Source organism: Zeus faber (genome assembly GCF_960531495.2).
Source record: "Zeus faber genome assembly, chromosome: 22".
In the NCBI taxonomy this organism is placed as follows: Eukaryota; Metazoa; Chordata; class Actinopteri; order Zeiformes; family Zeidae; genus Zeus; species Zeus faber.
In genome coordinates, this window is record NC_137209.1 from 3,064,085 (window position 1) to 3,083,674 (window position 19,590).

At 42.5% G+C, this 19,590-nt stretch overlaps 1 protein-coding gene across 1 annotated transcript in view; it reads left to right on the forward strand.

Annotated features, from left to right (window-relative positions):
- Nucleotides 1–7,264: 7,264 nt before the first annotated feature.
- Nucleotides 7,265–19,590, forward strand: part of trappc14 (trafficking protein particle complex subunit 14) — a gene marked incomplete at its 3' end in the record, with an annotated part of 42,972 nt that continues 30,646 nt past the window's right edge. Inside the window, exons 1-5 of the mRNA XM_080023120.1 lie at nucleotides 7,265–7,736; nucleotides 8,443–8,538; nucleotides 12,323–12,452; nucleotides 13,246–13,332; nucleotides 19,218–19,338. Coding sequence (XP_079879246.1) covers nucleotides 7,314–7,736; nucleotides 8,443–8,538; nucleotides 12,323–12,452; nucleotides 13,246–13,332; nucleotides 19,218–19,338 — 857 coding nt within the window. The 5' untranslated portion in view covers nucleotides 7,265–7,313. The remainder of the gene's footprint in view (nucleotides 7,737–8,442; nucleotides 8,539–12,322; nucleotides 12,453–13,245; nucleotides 13,333–19,217; nucleotides 19,339–19,590) is intronic.

Here is a 19,590-nt window from a genome sequence, read left to right on the forward strand (position 1 = left end):
GCGTAATCACCGGGTGTCATGACATTTCGCTGCATATATGTATGACTGTATGTATATGTATGTGACAAATAACCTCTTGAATCTTAACCATTCAAAGTTACAAAGTGAAAAGGTACTGTTTTACCACATGAGAATTGGATTATTACTCTCCTCTCTCTCTCAAAAAAAAAAAAGGAAAATACTTTCTGAAACTTCTGAACAAAACTCTGAAAAAAAACCTATGTGAGGACTGCAAAAAACTCAGAAAGAACGACTGTAAAAAAACGCCTACAGAAGTTACTGCTAAATCCCTGACAACATTTAAAAAAGATGAAGTTCCTTTAAATATACCTGCTGATTCTCCACACATCTCAGTGTTAAGAGGCTCATTTCATCAGGGTAATGCACGGTTTGGAGACTCCAGGAAAAAGCAGTGTGCAGCTATCAGTTTGACAGCAGTACTTAATAGCAAGACCCAAACTTTTTGGACATGGGCAGCAAGTGACCGAAATGATGTTTTGATAGAAAGAACTAGACTTTATCTGGACACAAAAACGTCTGGTAAAATAAAAGACAATGTTTTAGGAAAAGATTATAAAGTGGTACTTAGTGGACATACGACTAATTCGTTCTCTAAGAACCGTCGTATGTTAAAACAGTCTTATGTCGAAGCAATTTTTCCCCATATCAATTATGAAATCATGAAGGGTGAAAATAAACAATACACAGCACAAACATAGTAAATATGAAAAAAATCTTGATAAGCCACGAACTACATGCACATACGATGTAGGTCGCCCGCTGCCTGACTGTTGACTGGCCGCTGACGCGCCAACTGCAAATTTCCACAGTAGTATCTTGGAGCAGTCAGTCGCAAGTCAATACAAATTTTCGCGACTATAGCTACTCGTATCTTGGATTAGTCGTAAGTAGATGCAGTCGTGAGTCGAGCTACCACTGTATTGCAATATCAGCGAAGCAACATATCTTCTGTAAGACCACATTTGCATTAACGTATGCTTAAGTGGTTACTGGCTGTATTGGTGTTGAAAATTAGGACTTTGCATTACAGAATATAGCCATGCCAATTGGTAAAGCCATTCAGAGTTCACCGGTAAATAATGACGCATGCTTATTAACAACTGCTGGAAATACATGTGCAATTATTAAGCACATATCATGTTATACAGATGTAGATTCACACCCACGCAGCACAGTTGGACATTTGCAGTAGAGCAACTTTGCAAAATATTTGCCAACCAGCAAACACCTGTAAAACTGGGAAATATCAGCAAGAATACAAGTAAGTACATCTATTATCTACATGTCATGTAAGAAGAGCACCATTTGCATTATATACTAATATGACACTAAAACTTTTTCTCAGTTTACACACTACCACAATGACTAATGATTACGGAGGTAAATGATTATACACTGTAATAACATACACTCAGTGTACACTTTGATACATCGGTACAATCCAATACACCAGCTCTGCCATGAATTTTATTTTTAAGAAATTTATAGGGCTCTGTTTCTGTTGTAATGAGTCCTACATACACTAACCCTAACCCATTCAACTGCATGTTTTTGACTCATATGAGCTCATAGTTAACTGTGGTGTACTGAACTACATTACATTGAAGGGTTTTTCTAATTTCCCCTCCTTCATAATGACATACATTTGAGAGGGACACCACCACCACCTCTGAATATAAAGCAGCTCAGTACAACACCACCATCAACTACGCCCTCAATACTAAAGCATATCAGTGCATTAACACCACTTCTATGACTGTACAAAAAGCCTAAACATGACACCATAATACTACATTTATAACTCAATTGCTGTATTGGATTACAATTGTACAGGTGTACCTAATAAAGAGCACTCTACATGTACATTAAAGAGCAACAGATTTTGTGTCGAAAAACCGACACCACAGAAAAACAACTACATAAATAACTGATATCAAAGAAACAAAAACATACACTGCATGCATTACACTTTGTGTTTACTTCTACTTTATCTTTACTTCACAGGATCTAATTCCCAATCCTACGAACCCCGTAACACCCGACTCCACTGTGGAAGAGACTGAATTGCAGTCCAACACTGTGTATCTTACATGTACGAGGAACACAGAAACTCTATCGACTGTATGTCAGACATGTCCATCATTCATTAAAATAACCTTGCCGCTTTAACAGACACATGTCGTGGAGCGGAAAACAAGACACCTTCGACATTACCGCCTAACTCCACCGCTGTCGAAGCTGTAAGGGCAAACTACTCAGTGCTTCGTACTAGACAAACATCAGTGGCACTCTAAAACTCCGTAATGGACCATGCTACGCCACGCCCCACGCTCCTTGGTCCGCCGCTGCGGCCGCACGGCTGCCTCGAATTAGAAGAATCAGCGTCCACGCGGAGCTGATTCCCCAAACGCGCTTTGTGATTATATGCGGGGACGTTTGGAGCGGACCGAGGGACTCTCTCCTACCGATTTACAGTTTGGAGTCTCCGAACTGTAAATCATCCTGATGAAATGAGCCTCTTAACACTGACAGATATGGCGAATGAACCCTTGGAGAACGATTTAACGTTTTCTCATCAGTGTTTTTTTCACTGTATTTTTCTTTGGTACTTTTTTTTTATCTTGTGACTGACCTCAAAAACAGGTTTGTTTTTTTTTAAACAATTGCTTGTTTATTGTCTTTCGGCTATTTTTCGGTATCTGGAACAATGACAAAAAACGAACCTAATTACTTGGCATATTAATAATAATAAATACTATTATTTCATAAACATAACAAATCTTAGTTTTAATTATTACTTCAGTATTTTCTGTTAATAATCTGCAATTAGAAAATTCAGTATAATAGCTTAATTGTTTATATTGTAATGCATTTATGGAACATGTGAGTATATATATATATATATATATATATATATATATATATATATATATATAAATAAACAGTTCAATCTGTATATAACATTACAGATTGAACTAATCATCGACAGCAAAACTATATGTGTGTATACTACAGTATACATTACATGGATGTATTTATATACATTACTACCATTCATATTGTGGGTAATTATGAAATACAGCTTCATTGATCAGTCAGAGCAAAGGGGTGTGTGTCGTTTGTAACAAAATAATGAGCGGGAAAAGTTTTAGCGGACTCCTGGGTGAAATGTCTGGTAGATGAGACACGCAGCTTAGGACTCATTACGTCGACGTATAATGTTTTTGGTAGATTCTCAAACCGTTCAATAAACTCTCCATAGCTCAAAGTTCCAGTTTCGTCGCATCACTCCGGATTTGGAAATTTTGAACACGACAAACATTAACATTAATTTGGCATTAATTATTATGGAAGAACTTGTCTATACTTAACACTTTCTGCCTTTTCATTTAAGTTTGCTACGTTCAGTTTCTTTAAAACAACCGTTTATTTTTTACTTTAAACCAAACCTTGTCATTGTTATAACTCACTTTGTGTATAAGTAGATGTAGAATCCCAGTGACGGAAGGTGACATTTGGTCTCCTGTGTCCATTATGACTTATTTACGCAGGTTTCCATATTTATGGAGGTTTATGATAGTAGTGGGGGGTGGCCCGTCGTGCCGGGGCTGGTTAGGCGTTCCATCTGGTCCTGTCAACCTGAGTCCTGAACCTGGCTGGCTGTGCTAGGCGCGGGGCTCACCATGTGGCCTCCCTCGTTGGTGGCGGTCTCCTGTCATCCCACAGGGCTGCCGAGGTACCTGCTCTCTGATGCTCTCGGTGCGCGGGGTGCTCGGCGGCTGGGGGCTGACCAAGGGCCTGATGTGGGCGCGGAGCTGCCCGACATGGTGGAGGCGCATGCGGATGCTCTGCGCCCTTGGCTGATTGATGTGGGTTGTCTGCCACCAGGTACGGGAGGTGGGCTCACTGGGGCATGTTTGGGTCCGGGAGGAGGGGTTCTGCGTGGTTGCTCCCCGGCCTGCTGCGCCCCTGGATTGTACCGGTCACGACTCGCCTATCTCTCCCAGTGCCAAAACTCATACTCAGCACATACACCACACAATAGACTGAGGGCTTGTGGGATGGCGGGGTGCAGGCTATGTGGGTGGGGATGCGGCAGGCAGCTGCCATCTTGCCTGTCACGCTCCTGCCCAAACGTGCTTCTCGTCTGTCCCAAAAATTTTAATCCCACTCACATTATCTTAGAACACATACACTGGCACACCAATCCTCTTCCGGGGCCCCTGGGGGGACTGCTTGTCGTTGTGGGTGTGAGTTGGGGTGTGGGGGCGGCTGTTGGCCTTTTGCTTCTGCAGCGGGGCTTCTCTGCGGTGGGTGCCCCAGGTGCTGGGGGTGGCGAAGGGCCTGTATACCTGGCGGCCTGCCGGCATCGCCGGGGGGGGATGTAACATCAAGGTGCCCCGTGCTGGGCACTTGCTGCTACGTGTGTGGGCACCACCCACGCCCCCCTTTGTGCGGGGCGTGGGTGGGCACAAGGTTTTGCCGGCCCGCCCATAGTGCACCCATTGTATGTGTGCACCCCTGGGGTGCGGGGCCTCCTCGTGCTCCCTGGGACTTGGTCATGCTCCTCGGGCTGGGCGTTGGAGTTGCTCCACGGCCCTCTGGCTTCTCTGGGGGCCCGGGGGTTTTCCGTGGCCGCAGGGCTGGGAACCTGGGGATCTCCTGCAGGCGGGGGTTGTCCGCGGGGCTATGGAGTTCGGGGGGCTTCGGGGCCCCTTGCGCTGCTTGGAGGCGTCGTGACAGAATACCGACCTTCTACACCAGTACCAATGGGGATAAGTCATGTACACACACTGGTGGACATCTTACACACACACCCACTCACGCACCCACGCATGCACACACGCACCCCTGCTTGGAGTGCACCCCAGCAACTGGGGGTGCTTTCCTCTCCTTTCCTCCCTCATTTTCTGCCATAACTTTGACAGGAAGAGGCCACGTGACCAGTTGTAGTTCCAGTTTTCCTGGACCTAATTCAGTTTTTCAATACATGTTGTCATCCAGTGTTCATGTTTTTGTGTAAATGTTGTTTGTTTCTATGTTTATTTGTCTCACCATGGTGATTCCCCCCCTCTTGGAGTAGTGATCAGTTGCTTATAGACCCAAACATGATAAATAGTTCTCCAAAGAGGGGGGTTGGTGGTGGCTCTCCATAACCAAAACTGTGCTCTTGTCATTCTACAGGGCATCCACAGGACAGAGTTATTGCTGCAGTTCTTGATGATTTAAGAATTAATAAATAGTTGCATTGCAGGTTGAGAACTTGAACTCCACTTGCAGACTAACTCTGTCCTGGATGCAATGGCATACAAATACTCTGTGTTGTATGCCCAGCATGCTGACAGCACAGGTTAAAATAAAATAAAAAGATAGTAGTTGAATCTACGTAGTGACTTCTTTCCGTGGATTACATTTTCAATCCTGGGTTCAGTTTAGTGATGTTAGGTACATATTACAGGTTTCCGAGGTTCCACAAAACACAGCGTTTTATTGCAACACCAATTCCAAATGTGCCAATTGTTCAATATCAAATGTTAGGCCAGTTGAACACATTTGAATCAAGCATGTTATTTTTTGCAAAATAGAGCGGATTGGTAACTTGGAGGAATGATGACAACACATGTCAGATAATTGTTTTAATGAAAAGTCTGGACCACACCACAGAACAAAATATCCCATATTTATAAATGTGACTTGGTGGGGTCACACTGAGGAAAACCTGTCGTGATCGAGGGTTGCTCAGAGTCCACCGTTTCAAGGTCAAGCCGAGGGATGCTGTTTTTTTTATGTAGATTTAATGTTTTGGAAAGAAAGAAAGAAATTGTGTATAAATCAAGACATGTTTACTCTAAATGAAGCATCTTATTTTGGTCGTTTATTGTTCATGTTTTAGACATGTTTTTAAGTATGTCGGTTACTGGTGCTTCATTGGCTCATGTGTTGCCCATCACCGTGGACTTATGTCACTAAATGTTCCTCTTTTGTCAATTAGTTCCCTAGCCTGGGGTAGAGAGAAAAAATGTCCCTCAAGAACAGTGTTTTAACAATTATGATCTCTCCTGGATCATGCAGTGCGCACACAAAAGAAGGGACGGTTCCTCCGAAGGTTCTTAGGACTCCCTGCGGATTGAAAACGCCTTCAGTGACCGACTATAGTTTTCGGGGGTTTTGTGAAACACAAACAACGGGGCCTCAATCATGTCTGTGCGAACTGTGGTTGCTGTGTTTCTGATACTTTTAACCCGAAAAATACCAAGAAGATTATTATTAATAATAATAATAATAATAATAATAAAAATCCGGGCAAAAACAATAGGGTAAAAATAAGCGCTTAAGTAATTGTCCTCCACCCTGATGAAAACGCCTCTGGCGCAAACAGATCTTTTTTGTGTTAAATAAAAATACATGAAAAGCATGCTTACTTAAAGGTGAGGGGGGGGCACGTCAAATTAAAATACAAACGATTGTAAAAAAATAAAAATTAAAATAGGAATCGATTTGTCTAGTCTGTCAATTCAACGCACTCGTGCTCCTGTTTGATTAAGTTCGTCTACTTAGAACACGCTCCATCTCCGTGTTTGATTGGCTATCCCAGAGCCCGTGTTTGATTGGCTATCCCAGAGCCCGTGTTTGATTGGCTATCCCAGAGCCCGTGTTTGAGTGGCTATCCCAGAGCCCGTGTTTGATTGGCTATCCCAGAGCCCGTGTTTGAGTGGCTATCCCAGAGCCCGTGTTTGAGTGGCTATCCCAGAGCCCGTGTTTGATTGGCTATCCCAGAGCCCGTGTTTGATTGGCTATCCCAGAGCCCGTGTTTGAGTGGCTATCCCAGAGCCCGTGTTTGAGTGGCTATCCCAGAGCCCGTGTTTGATTGGCTATCCCAGAGCCCGTGTTTGATTGGCTATCCCAGAGCCCGTGTTTGAGTGGCTATCCCAGAGCCTGTGTTTGATTGGCTATCCCAGAGCCCGTGTTTGAGTGGCTATCCCAGAGCCCGTGTTTGAGTGGCTATCCCAGAGCCCGTGTTTGATTGGCTATCCCAGAGCCCGTGTTTGATTGGCTATCCCGGAGCCCGTGTTTGATTGGCTATCCCAGAGCCCGTGTTTGAAAGCGAGAGCTAGCATGCACGGGCTACATTACGATGCCTGTTCAGTAACTGTGTTTCAAACGTCTCCCACTGCCATCTTTAAGTTGGTGACATTTATAAATCTTTCCGTGCTACCAGAAGGGGAAAAAAACGAACCGCCTCTGAACTTCTTGTTTACGCCGGAGTTAACTATAGCGGAACCGTTTGAGTGATGGAATCACAGTCGGACTACTTAATGTATTTCCCAGCCGTTCCCATTTGGGACCTGCCTGACCCAGCCGAATATCGGACTCTACCTCGGCGGAGTCACCTCTACCTCGGCGAGACGGTGGAATTTCTGCTTGTTCTGCGGTTCAGGGAGCGGGCGGCGGCAGCGCGGGCTGACGGATCACCCAGCGCCGGGTGCGGTGAGCTTGCGAAGTCTCTCTCCGCCGTGGCGAGTGTCTGCCCGGGCGAAGGCGAACAGCAGCGACCCGACCGCTTCCAGAGCAAGTTTCAGAGCAGTGTTGGAGAAGAGAAGGCGGGTGCCGACGAGTCGACAGACGTCTGCACCGGCGAACCAGAGAGGAGGCGCAGCTTTCGACCCTGCCAGCCGCTCCTCATTCACGCCAGCCGGAAAGCAGCAGCCGTGCAGGTTGTGTATTTAACAACTTGTGACTGGTGTGGCGTTGTTGAACGCCACTCTGCGGTTCCTAAAAACTCCCAAACTATTTTTTAAATAAATGTTATTTATCTATATATATGTATATGTACACACACACACACACACACACACAATAATAATTTAGTCTAATGTAATGTTTTTATCTATTTTGCCATAAATGAGTTAAATCTTCTCCATCAGTTAATATTTTTGATGTTAGAAACCCCTAAACAACCTGTAATGAAATCCAAGAAAATCCTTGTACTTACCCGTTTTTTGCATCGTGTTATTTGTGGATCTGCTCACAGTTCCCCTATTTTACCACCAGCCTACAGAATGAGTTCCATGGTTGCGCGACGGGTTTGTTCTGTGTGGAGCTTGCACGTCATTCTTTCCATGTATATGTTTAGTTACACACCCCTGCCTGGACTAAGGCACTGGTTCCAGAACTGGAGTTTGTCCCAAGGCATTGGACTATGACTGCCACTGCTTTTAATAATTCAGATGGGCTGAATGCAGAGGTCGAATTTGGGATGTATGCTAAATGATTCTTATGATTCTAGAACATGATTCTTAAAAGATGGTTGCCTTTTTGGTGACGTTCTCTCTCTTTCTATACCTCTGTGTTTTATTTCTGGCTAACACAATTTTCCTTTACCATGTTCATAACTTGTAGGCAACTCTTTTTCTCCCCTAGTGTCCCTTGGATGCACCGATGGTGCTCAACGAGGAGGTCATTTTCCCTTTGACCATTTCCTTGGACAAATTGCCCCTTAACACAGTCAAAGCTAAGGTCAGTTTGTGTGTTCTGTGGCTTGATTGTGTTTGTGTGGGTGCAAGTTCCTGTACAAGTAAAGATGCTCCACTACCTCAACCAGATGCCAACACAACATAACACTTTTGGATTTAGTTTCCATTTTAAGTGGTATGAAGTTACATTTTTACTCTTTTATTTTTGACCCCCATTTGATCCCCATGATAAAAAGTAACATTGCTCTGGTTTCCTTCTCGGTTAAATCAGTCCTGACCCATTGAAATAACTTCTGTAGATATTACTTTATTGGATAGAAGACAGATGCACTATAGGTTGTTTTTCTGTCAATCAAAGATCTCTCTGGTTCTCATGTCAGACTGACCAATGTTACTCTTCTTCGGTTCTGCCACATTCCGTATATGAAGATGAATTTCCCATTGACCTTAAGTAGAACAATTAAAGAATATTTTCTGAACTGAAAGCTAAAGTAAAACCAATAAAGTTCTGAACATCATAATCATTCTTCAGAAAAGGCTAATAAAATGAAGTTTGTAAAGATTTATCCTTCCACAATGCCTACTTTCATTTTCATACTAGCATACATGTATCATCTTTGTCGTTTTCCATGCAAGGTCCAACTTTTTTCAACATCCGGGCCATAAGGATTATAGAGCGATCTCAATTTATCTTTATTTAACTTATCTTTGATATGCATGTAAATATGTGTTTTCTCAAAACAGTTAACATCCAAGTCTATTCTGTACCAGTATAAACAATACAGCTAAATCCATACAATGGCACATATTTCTACCATAGTAGTATTGATTCTGTACCTGACGACTGGGCTGACTGTATCCAGTCATCAGACATGCTGCTCCGGTACATGTCCAGCCATGTGTATGTATGTCTGATCTGTTGTGTTGTAACGGTCGATAAAATTCATGGTTGGGTTTAATAAGATTTACATTTAGTCTTTTATCAGACGCTTTTATCCAAAGCGACTTACAAGGGAGAATTACATTCAAGCTACATTGCGACAGAGACATTAGTGTAACAATAAATACTGCTAGGTAGTGCTAAGTAATTGTAAGTTAGGGGAGGAGGTACTCTCTGAAGAGCTGGGTCTTCAAGTGCTTCTTAAAGACAGAGAGGGAGGTCCCTGCTCTGGTCATTTTTGGCAGCTCGTTCCACCAACGTGGAACTACAAATGAGAATAACCTGGATTGCCGTGGCTGTATGGCCGGCAGAGCCAGGCGACGCTCATTTGATGAGCGCAGCATCCGGGGGGTAACCTGTGCTTTTACAAGAGCATTTAAGTAGGTGGGAGCATTCCCAACAATCACTCTGTAGGCCAGCATCAGAGAGCGTTGCAGTAGTCGAGACGGGACAACACCAAGGTTTGTACCAGCATTTGAGTGGCATATTGGGTCAGGTACGGCCTGACCTTTCGGATGTTGAGTAGTGTGAAGCGGCAGGACCGGGAGACGGCGGCAACATGGTCCAAGAATGTCAGTTGGTCATCAATAATGACACCTAGATTCCTTGCAGCCTTGGTAGGAACAAGAGATAGAGAGTCGATTTTAATATCAATGTTGTTATAAATACCTTGTTTGGCCGGGAAGACCAGCATTTCCGTCTCCGCCAGGTTTAGTTGAAGATGGTAATCCTTCATCCATGTGGATATGTCAGCGAGACAATCTGAGATCCGCGTCGATACAGTGGGGTCGTCGGGCGGGAAGGACAGATAGAGTTGAGTATCATCCGCATAGCAGTGATATGAGAAGCCATGTGAGCGGATGATCGGGCCCAGTGAGGTGGTGTATATGGTAAAGAGGAGGGGTCCTAGCACTGAGCCTTGGGGCACCCCTGTGGTGAGGTTGTGAGGCACAGACAGCTGGCCTTGCCATGTCACACTGAAGGAGAGCCCAGTAAGGTAAGATTCGAACCAGGAAAGTGCACTGCCCGTTATGCCCATGCTTGAGAGTATGGACAGGAGTATGCAATGATTGACAGTGTCAAAAGCAGCTGATAAGTCAAGCAGAATGAGAACCGAGGATTTGGCAGCAGCTCTAGCAGTTTTTAAGGCCTCTGTCACAGACAACAGGGCTGTTTCGGTGGAGTGACCACTTTTGAAGCCAGATTGAAGTGTATCGAGAAGGTTTTTTCTTGACAGGTATTCTGTTACCTGTCTAGAGACCGCCCTCGCTATGGTTTTGGAAAGGAATGGGAGGAGAGAGACCGGCCGATAGTTTTCTACTTGAGTTGGATCGAGTGAGGGTTTTTTTGAGCAGTGGTGCAACCCTAGCCACTTTGAAAGCGGAGGGGAAAGTGCCGGAAGTTAGGGTAGAATTAATCATATGTGTGATTGCCGGGGTGATAGTCAGTGATATGGCTTGAAGGAGGTTAGATGGGATCGGATCTAGCGGACAGGTAGTAGGACGGCTACATGTTAGTAGTTTAGATACCTCACTTTCAGCGAGGTGGGTGAAACCAGGGAACGATGAGCCTAGGGCTGGAGAAGACAGGTTGTGAGTAAGTTGTTTAGTGAATTGGCTGCTGATGGCTGCCACTTTGTTAGTAAAAAAGGAGGCAAAGCAGTCAACAGTGAGGTTAGTAGCTGGGGGAGGTGGTGGAGGGTAAAGCAGAGACTTGAAGGTGGCGAATAACTTACGTGTGTCTGTGGCACCGTTGATCCTATCGTTGAAGAAGGCCTTCTTTGCAGTAGTGATGCTGGAAGAGAAGGAGGACAGCAGTGTCTGGTAGCTAGCAAGATCTTCAATTGTTTTGGATTTGTGCCATTTCCTCTCGGCTGCTCTGAGGTCAGTGCGCGTTGTCCGGAGGCTGTCGGTCATCCAAGGGTGCGACTGGGTTGATCGAGCAGGTCTGGTGGATAGTGAACACAGGCTATCCAGACATGAGCTCAAGGTGGAGCAGAGGGAGTCAGTGGCATCATTAACCTGCAGAGAGGAGAAAGTGCCGTGAGGCGGAAGAGAAGAGGAGAGCACAGAGGAGAAGTGGGTGGGAGACAGGTTGCGGAGATTGCGGCGGATGGTAACCATGGGTGGGGGGTTGTTTTGGTAGCTGGACATTGAAGTGGATGAAGAAGTGGTCAGGAAGTCAGCCGAGCTCGCACTGTCCAAGTGGATGTTCATGTCTCCGAGGACGAGCATGGGACACTCATGCTCAGGAATTGATGACAGCAGGGTGTCAAGCTCATGTAGGAAGTCACCTAGTTGTCCTGGTGGGCGGTAGATGACGACCACATAGGCTGTCACCGGAGCAGTCACCAAGACGGCGTGATATTCAAAGGAGACAAAGTTGTTTAAAGGCAGCAGTGGATTAAATTTCCATGTTCCATGCACATTTTTTATTATTTATTAATTCATCTAACATCATAAAAGTACAATCTTTTTTTAACTATTAGAAAAAAATTATAAAGGAAGAATATCTAAAGTTTGGATTCCAGTTCTCGCCCACTCACTGAATCAAAACATAAGGATTTTGTTTGGGTGTGTTGTTGCACATGCGTGACTCGCAGCTCCATAGATTCAAGACGCTATTAAATTTATGTGTGCCTGCCTGCAGTTAGAGTTGTGATCAACTCACTCTTGTTCGAGCGATTAGCGATACATTTTTTTTTGTTTTTATTGTTAAAACTATACTTTTTTGTGTCCACTTTATTGAGCAAATTTAAGGTATCGTTCAGCTATAAATTCATTTATCCATGTGCCTCATATTGAATGGTTCAGTGCAAACGTGTTTTGTTACACCCTTAGCGATTGGATATGGAATTTGCCAAATTTATGTCCGTCTTGTGTGTCAGGTCGTCGTCACTGTGTGGAAGCAGGAGGAGGAAAAAGCCGAGATCAAGGAGCATGGATACCTCACTGTCCTCCAGCTGAGGAGCCCTATGCAAACCTTCAGGAAGGACCTCAGCACCTTTAAGGCGCAGGGTACAGAGCCACCTATCAGCTCTGCTTTGTTCCAGCTTCAGCAGATAGTCTGTCATTGTACACATGCTAGTAATTGGGGATGTGCTGATTTAATGGAAGTAGTGCATTGTAGTAGTGCATCTATTTTTTTCCAACATCCACATTTGATTATGTATGTCATACAGATTAAAACAATGTGGAACTTCTGTGGAACATTTGGCAATATATTTTCCCTACCTCAGTATTTTATTCCCCTTCCATTGCTTTCACAAACAATGCTTCAAAAACCTACTTCTGACTAATCTATGAATCTAGTTAAATCATCTTGTACAGCTACTGTATATCAAAAAATCACAAAACTGGGATCTCAGTTTTTGACTTCAAAAACTCATCTCTCATTTAAACAATGAAGTAGCTTGCTGCTTTAAAGCTAGCTAGCTTTTTTGTTAGTGGCGGCAACACAATACCAATGGAACAGTTTTTATATGATCGATATGTCTCTTTTTTAAAAATGCTTACATGGAACATTTAAACTTGCTACCATATTTTATTCAGAAAAATGCTTTTTATGCAACTCTTTTATGAGGGCAATAGAAGTGATTGGAGAGTGGAAAAATGTGCTTATATTGAGGTAGGCAAACGCATACAGTCGTAGCCACTACAAAAGCGTTCACATTAATTCCACTTCCAGTTCCAATCCTCACTGAAGTTACTCCATGTTGTTCTTTGAGTTTTAATGGCAGTTTCTGATGAGTGGTATAACTGGTCTTGTGCTGTCTCCCTCTCTCCATCCTCCCATGGTCTCCACATGTAGTCAGCACCACTCTGAATGTTCTCCCACCCCCCACACTGAAGTGTCAGCAGATGACCATCTCTGGAAAGAACCTGACCATACTCAAAGGTAGGATTGAGAAAAATAAATTGTTACAGGGATTCTCTGTTCTCTGCATGTCTGTGATATCAGAGGGTGAATAACTATTATTTTAACAGTACTCTAACCATCACCATGATATGAGCATTAGTGCCCCGATTTTTTTTGGACTACCCACGGGAATCATGATCGTTGAGGAAATTCAAATGTTTTGCTGACAGAAAAAATAGTTGATATGCATGAAAACTTTACCTAAATTAGTCCAAATGGTTTATCTTAACTCTGTATGATCATGAAACATAAAATCAAATCATTGCAATTTGCCAGAATAATCTCAACATCCAATAATGATCTACTTACAGGGTGTGGATGTAATAACGGAGATAGATTCACCCTTTGCCTTCAAAACAGCTGCAATCATTTTTAGAATGCAGTCACACAGTTCTAATCTGTATTTCTAACTCTTATTGATTTATTTCAAAATGATCTTTATTTATTTAGCACTGCTCATCACCGGTAAGGTGTACAGAAAACGTATGCATGCTTAATGTGCTCAAAATATTGGAGTGATGAGTTCAAATCCCCCCATTGGATAGTAGAGTAGAGCCTAACAGGAGGATGCAGGGGAGGAGCAGGGAGCACAGCACCACAGCACAGCACCACAGCAAGCAAAGCAGAATGCAAAGGAGGAAACAAAGCAAGTAGGGCAAAAGGGATTGGCTGCTTAAATAGGCAGGGCCATAAGGGTGTGGAAGCTTGTGGCACCGTCGAGTTGTCTGACAGAACTAGCTCCGCAAGCTACGCCTCATTTTGTGGGATGTTGCACCATTCCTCAAGAAGAAAAGCCTCCAGAGCTTTGAGGAATGGAGTAGTTGGAAATCTACCTCACTCTCTTCTCACCACTCTACTTTACTCATACCTTTACTTGTGTATGGGGCCATTATCGTCCTAGAATATGGGAACATTATGAGGTAACAATAGGGGTAAAATGGCCATAGTCATATTGGACCTAATACCATTACATGTCACTATGTTTGGAGTTGGAGACGGGCGTTGTTTGTCGAAGGCATGACTCATGAGACCATAAGACTTTTTCCATTGCGAAGCATTCCAGGTTTTGTGCTCCTTAGACCATGTCATGCCTCTTTGGTGTTGACATTAGATAAGAGCTGCACGATGAATTGCATTCTTATTGAGATCTTGATTTATGACGACGCAATCTCCTTTCTGCAAGACGACGATACTGCTGCATTTGCATTAGGGAGATCATTTGGATCAAATCAAGCTCTGCTAATACTTCTTTGTTACATAAACCAATGACAATACTTGCACCACATGAGGCAGGCAGTGTCTGCGGTTTGTCATTTTTGGCATGTGCTGTCATGATTTTTGAATTGCCTGTTTTTGTTCGCCTTAACACATTAAGTTATTTTACAGTTTTTGTGACTGATGAACCTGCAACTCATCAATCAACCCAATCTGACTCATTGTTGGAGTGTTTTTATTATTATTTGGAGCCAGTAGTCCAGAAACTGGTTTGTAATAGCTAATTTAATACCAATGGCCATTAGCTTTATAAATGCAACTTAGCTTTTTAAGCACAATGCTATTACTCCAATGATCCAAACATAAGGCCAAAGATGCAGCTAGGCCAAATAAAAGCATTGTTTGTGCTTCATGCAGCCTAACTAGCTCTGTGGGGCTTAGCCCCAGTCCTGAACCTTTTCATGTGATTAAATCCACTTTAATTCTGTTGCGCTAATCAGTTAATCCATATGCTATAATTGCTCTGCTACGCGTCATTGTCCTCATTTTGCTGCAGTGGACTAATGCAACTGCCAGCGATGTCTACACAGTGATAATGTGGTGTGCATTTCACATTAATGTATCAAGGATTTTTCCCCATCAGTCTGAAGTTGCAGCCTCCATAGATCTCCTTATATATCTTTGACACTAATTTGTGCTCTGTGTATTTTATTTATTTTTTATTCCCCCCAGTATCTTTTGTTATTCAATTCTTTGTATAATGTCTGAAGTAAGTATTAATTGTGTGTCAATGAGATTGTACTTTGTCGAATTTATTAAAAATGCAAAAAGAAAAAAAAAAAAATAATCTTGAAATATAAATTTTATTATGTCATAAAGACCATCAACGACAATTTCTAAAATAAGGAGAAATGTCTTGAAATTTCACCTTTCAAGGCTGTTTCTGGATGTTTTTCATAATTGCAGTCGACTAGTCCTCTTTTACTCATTATGTAAGAAAGAAGCAGAAAGAGGAGTTTCAATGAACGGCTATCCCATCAGCGGTGACGTCACTGTTTGCACTTTACTGTGCGGTGTGCGCGCACTCGTTGCCATCTTCCATTGTAACAGTGTGAATCGCACACTAAAAAGTAATAACACAAGAAGCACTCCAAATATCTGTTGTCCGCACAAAATTCAAACGGTATAGACAGCTGTTCAACTCAGTACAGTAACGTTGATCAGGACAGTCTTCATGCCACGCGTTCAGACATTGGTTGTCCAACGTCTGGGATCTTGACTCACGACTGCCGGTCGTGAGTCTAGGCGGTTCGATTTTTGTATACTACATAACTGAATCAAGATGTAAATGTAAATACATATGTAGGCACTGGATTGAACAGTTTTAGATTGGTAATGCCTGGAGCGAGGAGTCTCCATTTATTTCTCAACACAACAACGTCGTCTTCACCCACCCTTACGAGTGCACTAACATAGTGCAAGTTTTCCAAGTTATCCAAGTTACGAGCCGTTGTGCCGCAATTTTCTTTGTATTGATTTGCGAGCATAAATGTGAGTCACCAGGAGCGCGCTTCAGGTGCCGCCGCTAGTTAGCGTGGCGGGCGAATCCGGCCAGCATCCCGCGTCTCACTCCTTCACTTCATCTGGTTACCTGACCATGGAAGCATCTCTTTTGTGTTTTGTGCTCACGATTTATGCGTTTTGTGCAGTTATTTTGCCCCAAAAATGTTTTCTAACCATGGGTCCTAAGAAAGTAAGTGCTGAGAAGAAGAAGCGGATGATGTCGATTGAATTAAAGCATGAATTCATAGAAAAACATGAGCGAGGTGTGCGTGTGATGGAATTGGCAGTTTTTTTTAGGTTAAGCGAAAGTGAAGTGGAAAAAAAATTAATAAATTGTAGCAGTTAAGTTCAGCAATAAAGTGTAGCAACAAACGAAAGTGACCCAAAAAGCACGAAACAAACTCCCCAAACCTCCTCCGCCCATCTCCTCCACCCTCCACCTCCGCCAGCATCTTCCGTTAGTCCAAGTCGTCTGATCTCCAAGGTAAATACACTTTATAAAACCAGTTTATTTCTTTACATTCTCTTTTATTATGTTTTATTATGTTTTTATACAATATTTGTTATTTATAAATACATTTTTCTTATTGAAAAACACGTAAGAAAAAAAATTGGGGTAGTTTTTGGAGGAATTTCAATAACTTTCAATTTCAATTAATTTCAATGGGGAAAACTGATTTGCTATGCAAGCAGATGGAATTACGAGCTCTGTCACGGAACAAATTAAACTGGTAAGTCAAAGTACCACTGTATACACCGATCAGCCTCAATATTTAATCCACTGAGCGATTAAGTGAATAACATTGATCATCTCATTCCAATGGCACCTGTCAAGGGGTGGAATATATTAGGCAGAAAGTGAAAAGTAATTTCTTGAAATTGATGTGCTGGAAGCAAGAAAAATGGGCAAGCGTGAGAATGATATGTGTGACTTTGACAAAGGACAAATTGTGATGGCTAGACGACTGGGTCAGATCATCTCCAAAACGGCAGGTCTTGTGGGGTGTTCCCGGTATGCAGTGGTTAGTACCTACCAAAAGTGGTCCAAGGAAGGACAACCAGTGAACTGGCGACAGGGTCATGGTCGCCCGAGGCTCATTGATGCGTGTGGGGAGCGAAGGCTAGCCCATCTGGTCCAATCCTACAGAAGAGCTATTGTAGTAGGGCTTTTATAGGACGATTAATCTAATTCAAACCGACATCGCAATGTAATACAGAACCCAATTTTCAAATAGCAAAGGCTGTGATTTAAAAATAAAAAATACAAATTAAAAAAAAAAGGGTGGGGCGGTTAATGTACACAATCTTACCCAGTGATACAGCCCGTCTGGTCCGATCCCACAGAAGAGCTTCTGTATTTAATTGCTGAAAAGTTAATGCTGGTTATGATAGAAAAGTGTCAGAACACACAGTGCATCGCTGCTTGCTGCCTATGGGTCTGTGTAACCGCAGACTGGTCAGAGTGTCCATGCTAACCCCTGTCCACTGCCAAAAGAGCCTCCAAAAGCATGAGCATCAGAACTGGACCATGGAGCAGTGGAAGAAGTTGGCCTGGTCTGATGAATCACATTGTCTTCTACATCATGCGGATGGCTGGGGTTAGGGTCTGATCCGATTGAGCATCTGCGTGATGTGCGGGAACAACATGGGGGTCCCCACCTTGCAACTTCCAGGACTTAAAGGATCTGCTGCTAACGTCTTGGTGCCAGATACCACAGGACACCTTCAGAGGTCTTGTGGAGTCCATGCCTCGATGGGTCAGAGCTGTTTTGGTGGCATGCAACACTGTGTGTGTGTGTGCGTGCGTGTGTGTGTGTGTGTGTGTTGACAAAAAATAGCTTATTCTAGGGGTTTCCTTAAATAGTAATCTCTGCTGCGTCCTCTTCTTTCTTTTTTAAGAATTTGAAAGTCTGTGGTAGGTGTGTGCATCTCTCCCTTATAAGATGATCCGATACGTATCTCTGATACATGGGCTAGGATACGATTCAGGGATGATTCATTTGAATACGGAGCGATTCGGTGCTATACGATGCAATCTGATACAGTTCTTAACGATAAAAAAAAAATTTAATGTTGACATTCGTTTTCCATTATGAATTACAATAAGCCAATTCTATGAAAGTATTAAATATCTGATTTCTGTTTTGTATTTTTGGCAATTTGTATACATCCAAATTATATATATTATTCTAGTTCTATATCTGAAATTTTAATTGCATTGCATTTTTTTTATTTTATTTTATTTTATTTTATCTTTTTATATTTTATTTTTTATATTTTTCCTTTTTCCAGACCGTTAAGATTTTTTTTTTTAATGCTTATGGTCTGTACTGAAGTGCACCAAACCTCACCATAAGAAATTCTTCTTCAGTACACGTATGTACGAATGTAACTTTAAATATATATATTTCATAAAAGACCATGGAGTCCCAAGTAGATATATTAGATATATTTAGATATAATATCTAATATATTGTGATTCTGATATAGTAATATATGATATAATATTGTAACGACTCAGGATGGTTACGTGTGTGTGTGTCTGTGTCCGTCCGCGTACGCGCGTGTTGGAGAGAGTGCGGAGAAAGAAGTGTTCGGTTGACGGTTCAACAAGGTGAAAGTAACATGACTTGTAATGTTAGGTTAGGGAGTCTTCCGCAGCAGCTTAGTTTATACTAAAGTAGAATTAGCAGCAAATCTTCAGTCAACCAATTGGTAACTTCAGAATCCGGCCATCAACCATTTCATGGTACATTTAGATCGATTCAGGGGTCTGTGTATCGAGTCGCATCTTTAACGTTCAAACCGGTTTCCGATTTATATCTGTGAATCATTGCATCCTTAGTGGGTGGGGGATTACTAAAAAGCGATAATGAACAACATTAAATCCTTAGCAAAATGTGATTTTTCTTTAGTGAAGGTCCTCTTTCCGGGAAATAACTTACTATTTAAGTGATATGTTGCCTTCAAAAAAACATTTGTCAGATAGGTTTGCTAAACTAAAATTTCCACGCCCACATATAAACCTGCAACCAACATAACCCAATGTAGTTGTTGTTTTGTCCCTCTCTCTGCTGTCTCTCTAGTGTTGAACTCCAGTTCTCAGGAAGAGGTATGTGTGAGGGAGGTGAAGATTTATCCCAACTACAACTCCTCCTACCTTCCCATGATGCCCGACGGTTCGGTTCTCGTGGTTGACGACGTTTGGTTGGTGTCTGTTTAATCCCTCGCTCGATCAGTCAGTCAGTCTGTCTGTCCGAATGTGTGTCTGTATAATTATATAAGCTATAATTCAATCTTCTAACAGCGAGGGTAACTGATTAAATATGAATTGTGAAATTAGCTATTAAGTTGGCCTTTTTTTCCTCTTCTTTCTTTTTTCTTGGACTTCCGTTGGCCAGGATTGAAATTAAGCTTTGAAAATGGAATTAAAGGTGAAATTAATGAAAACATTAGGAA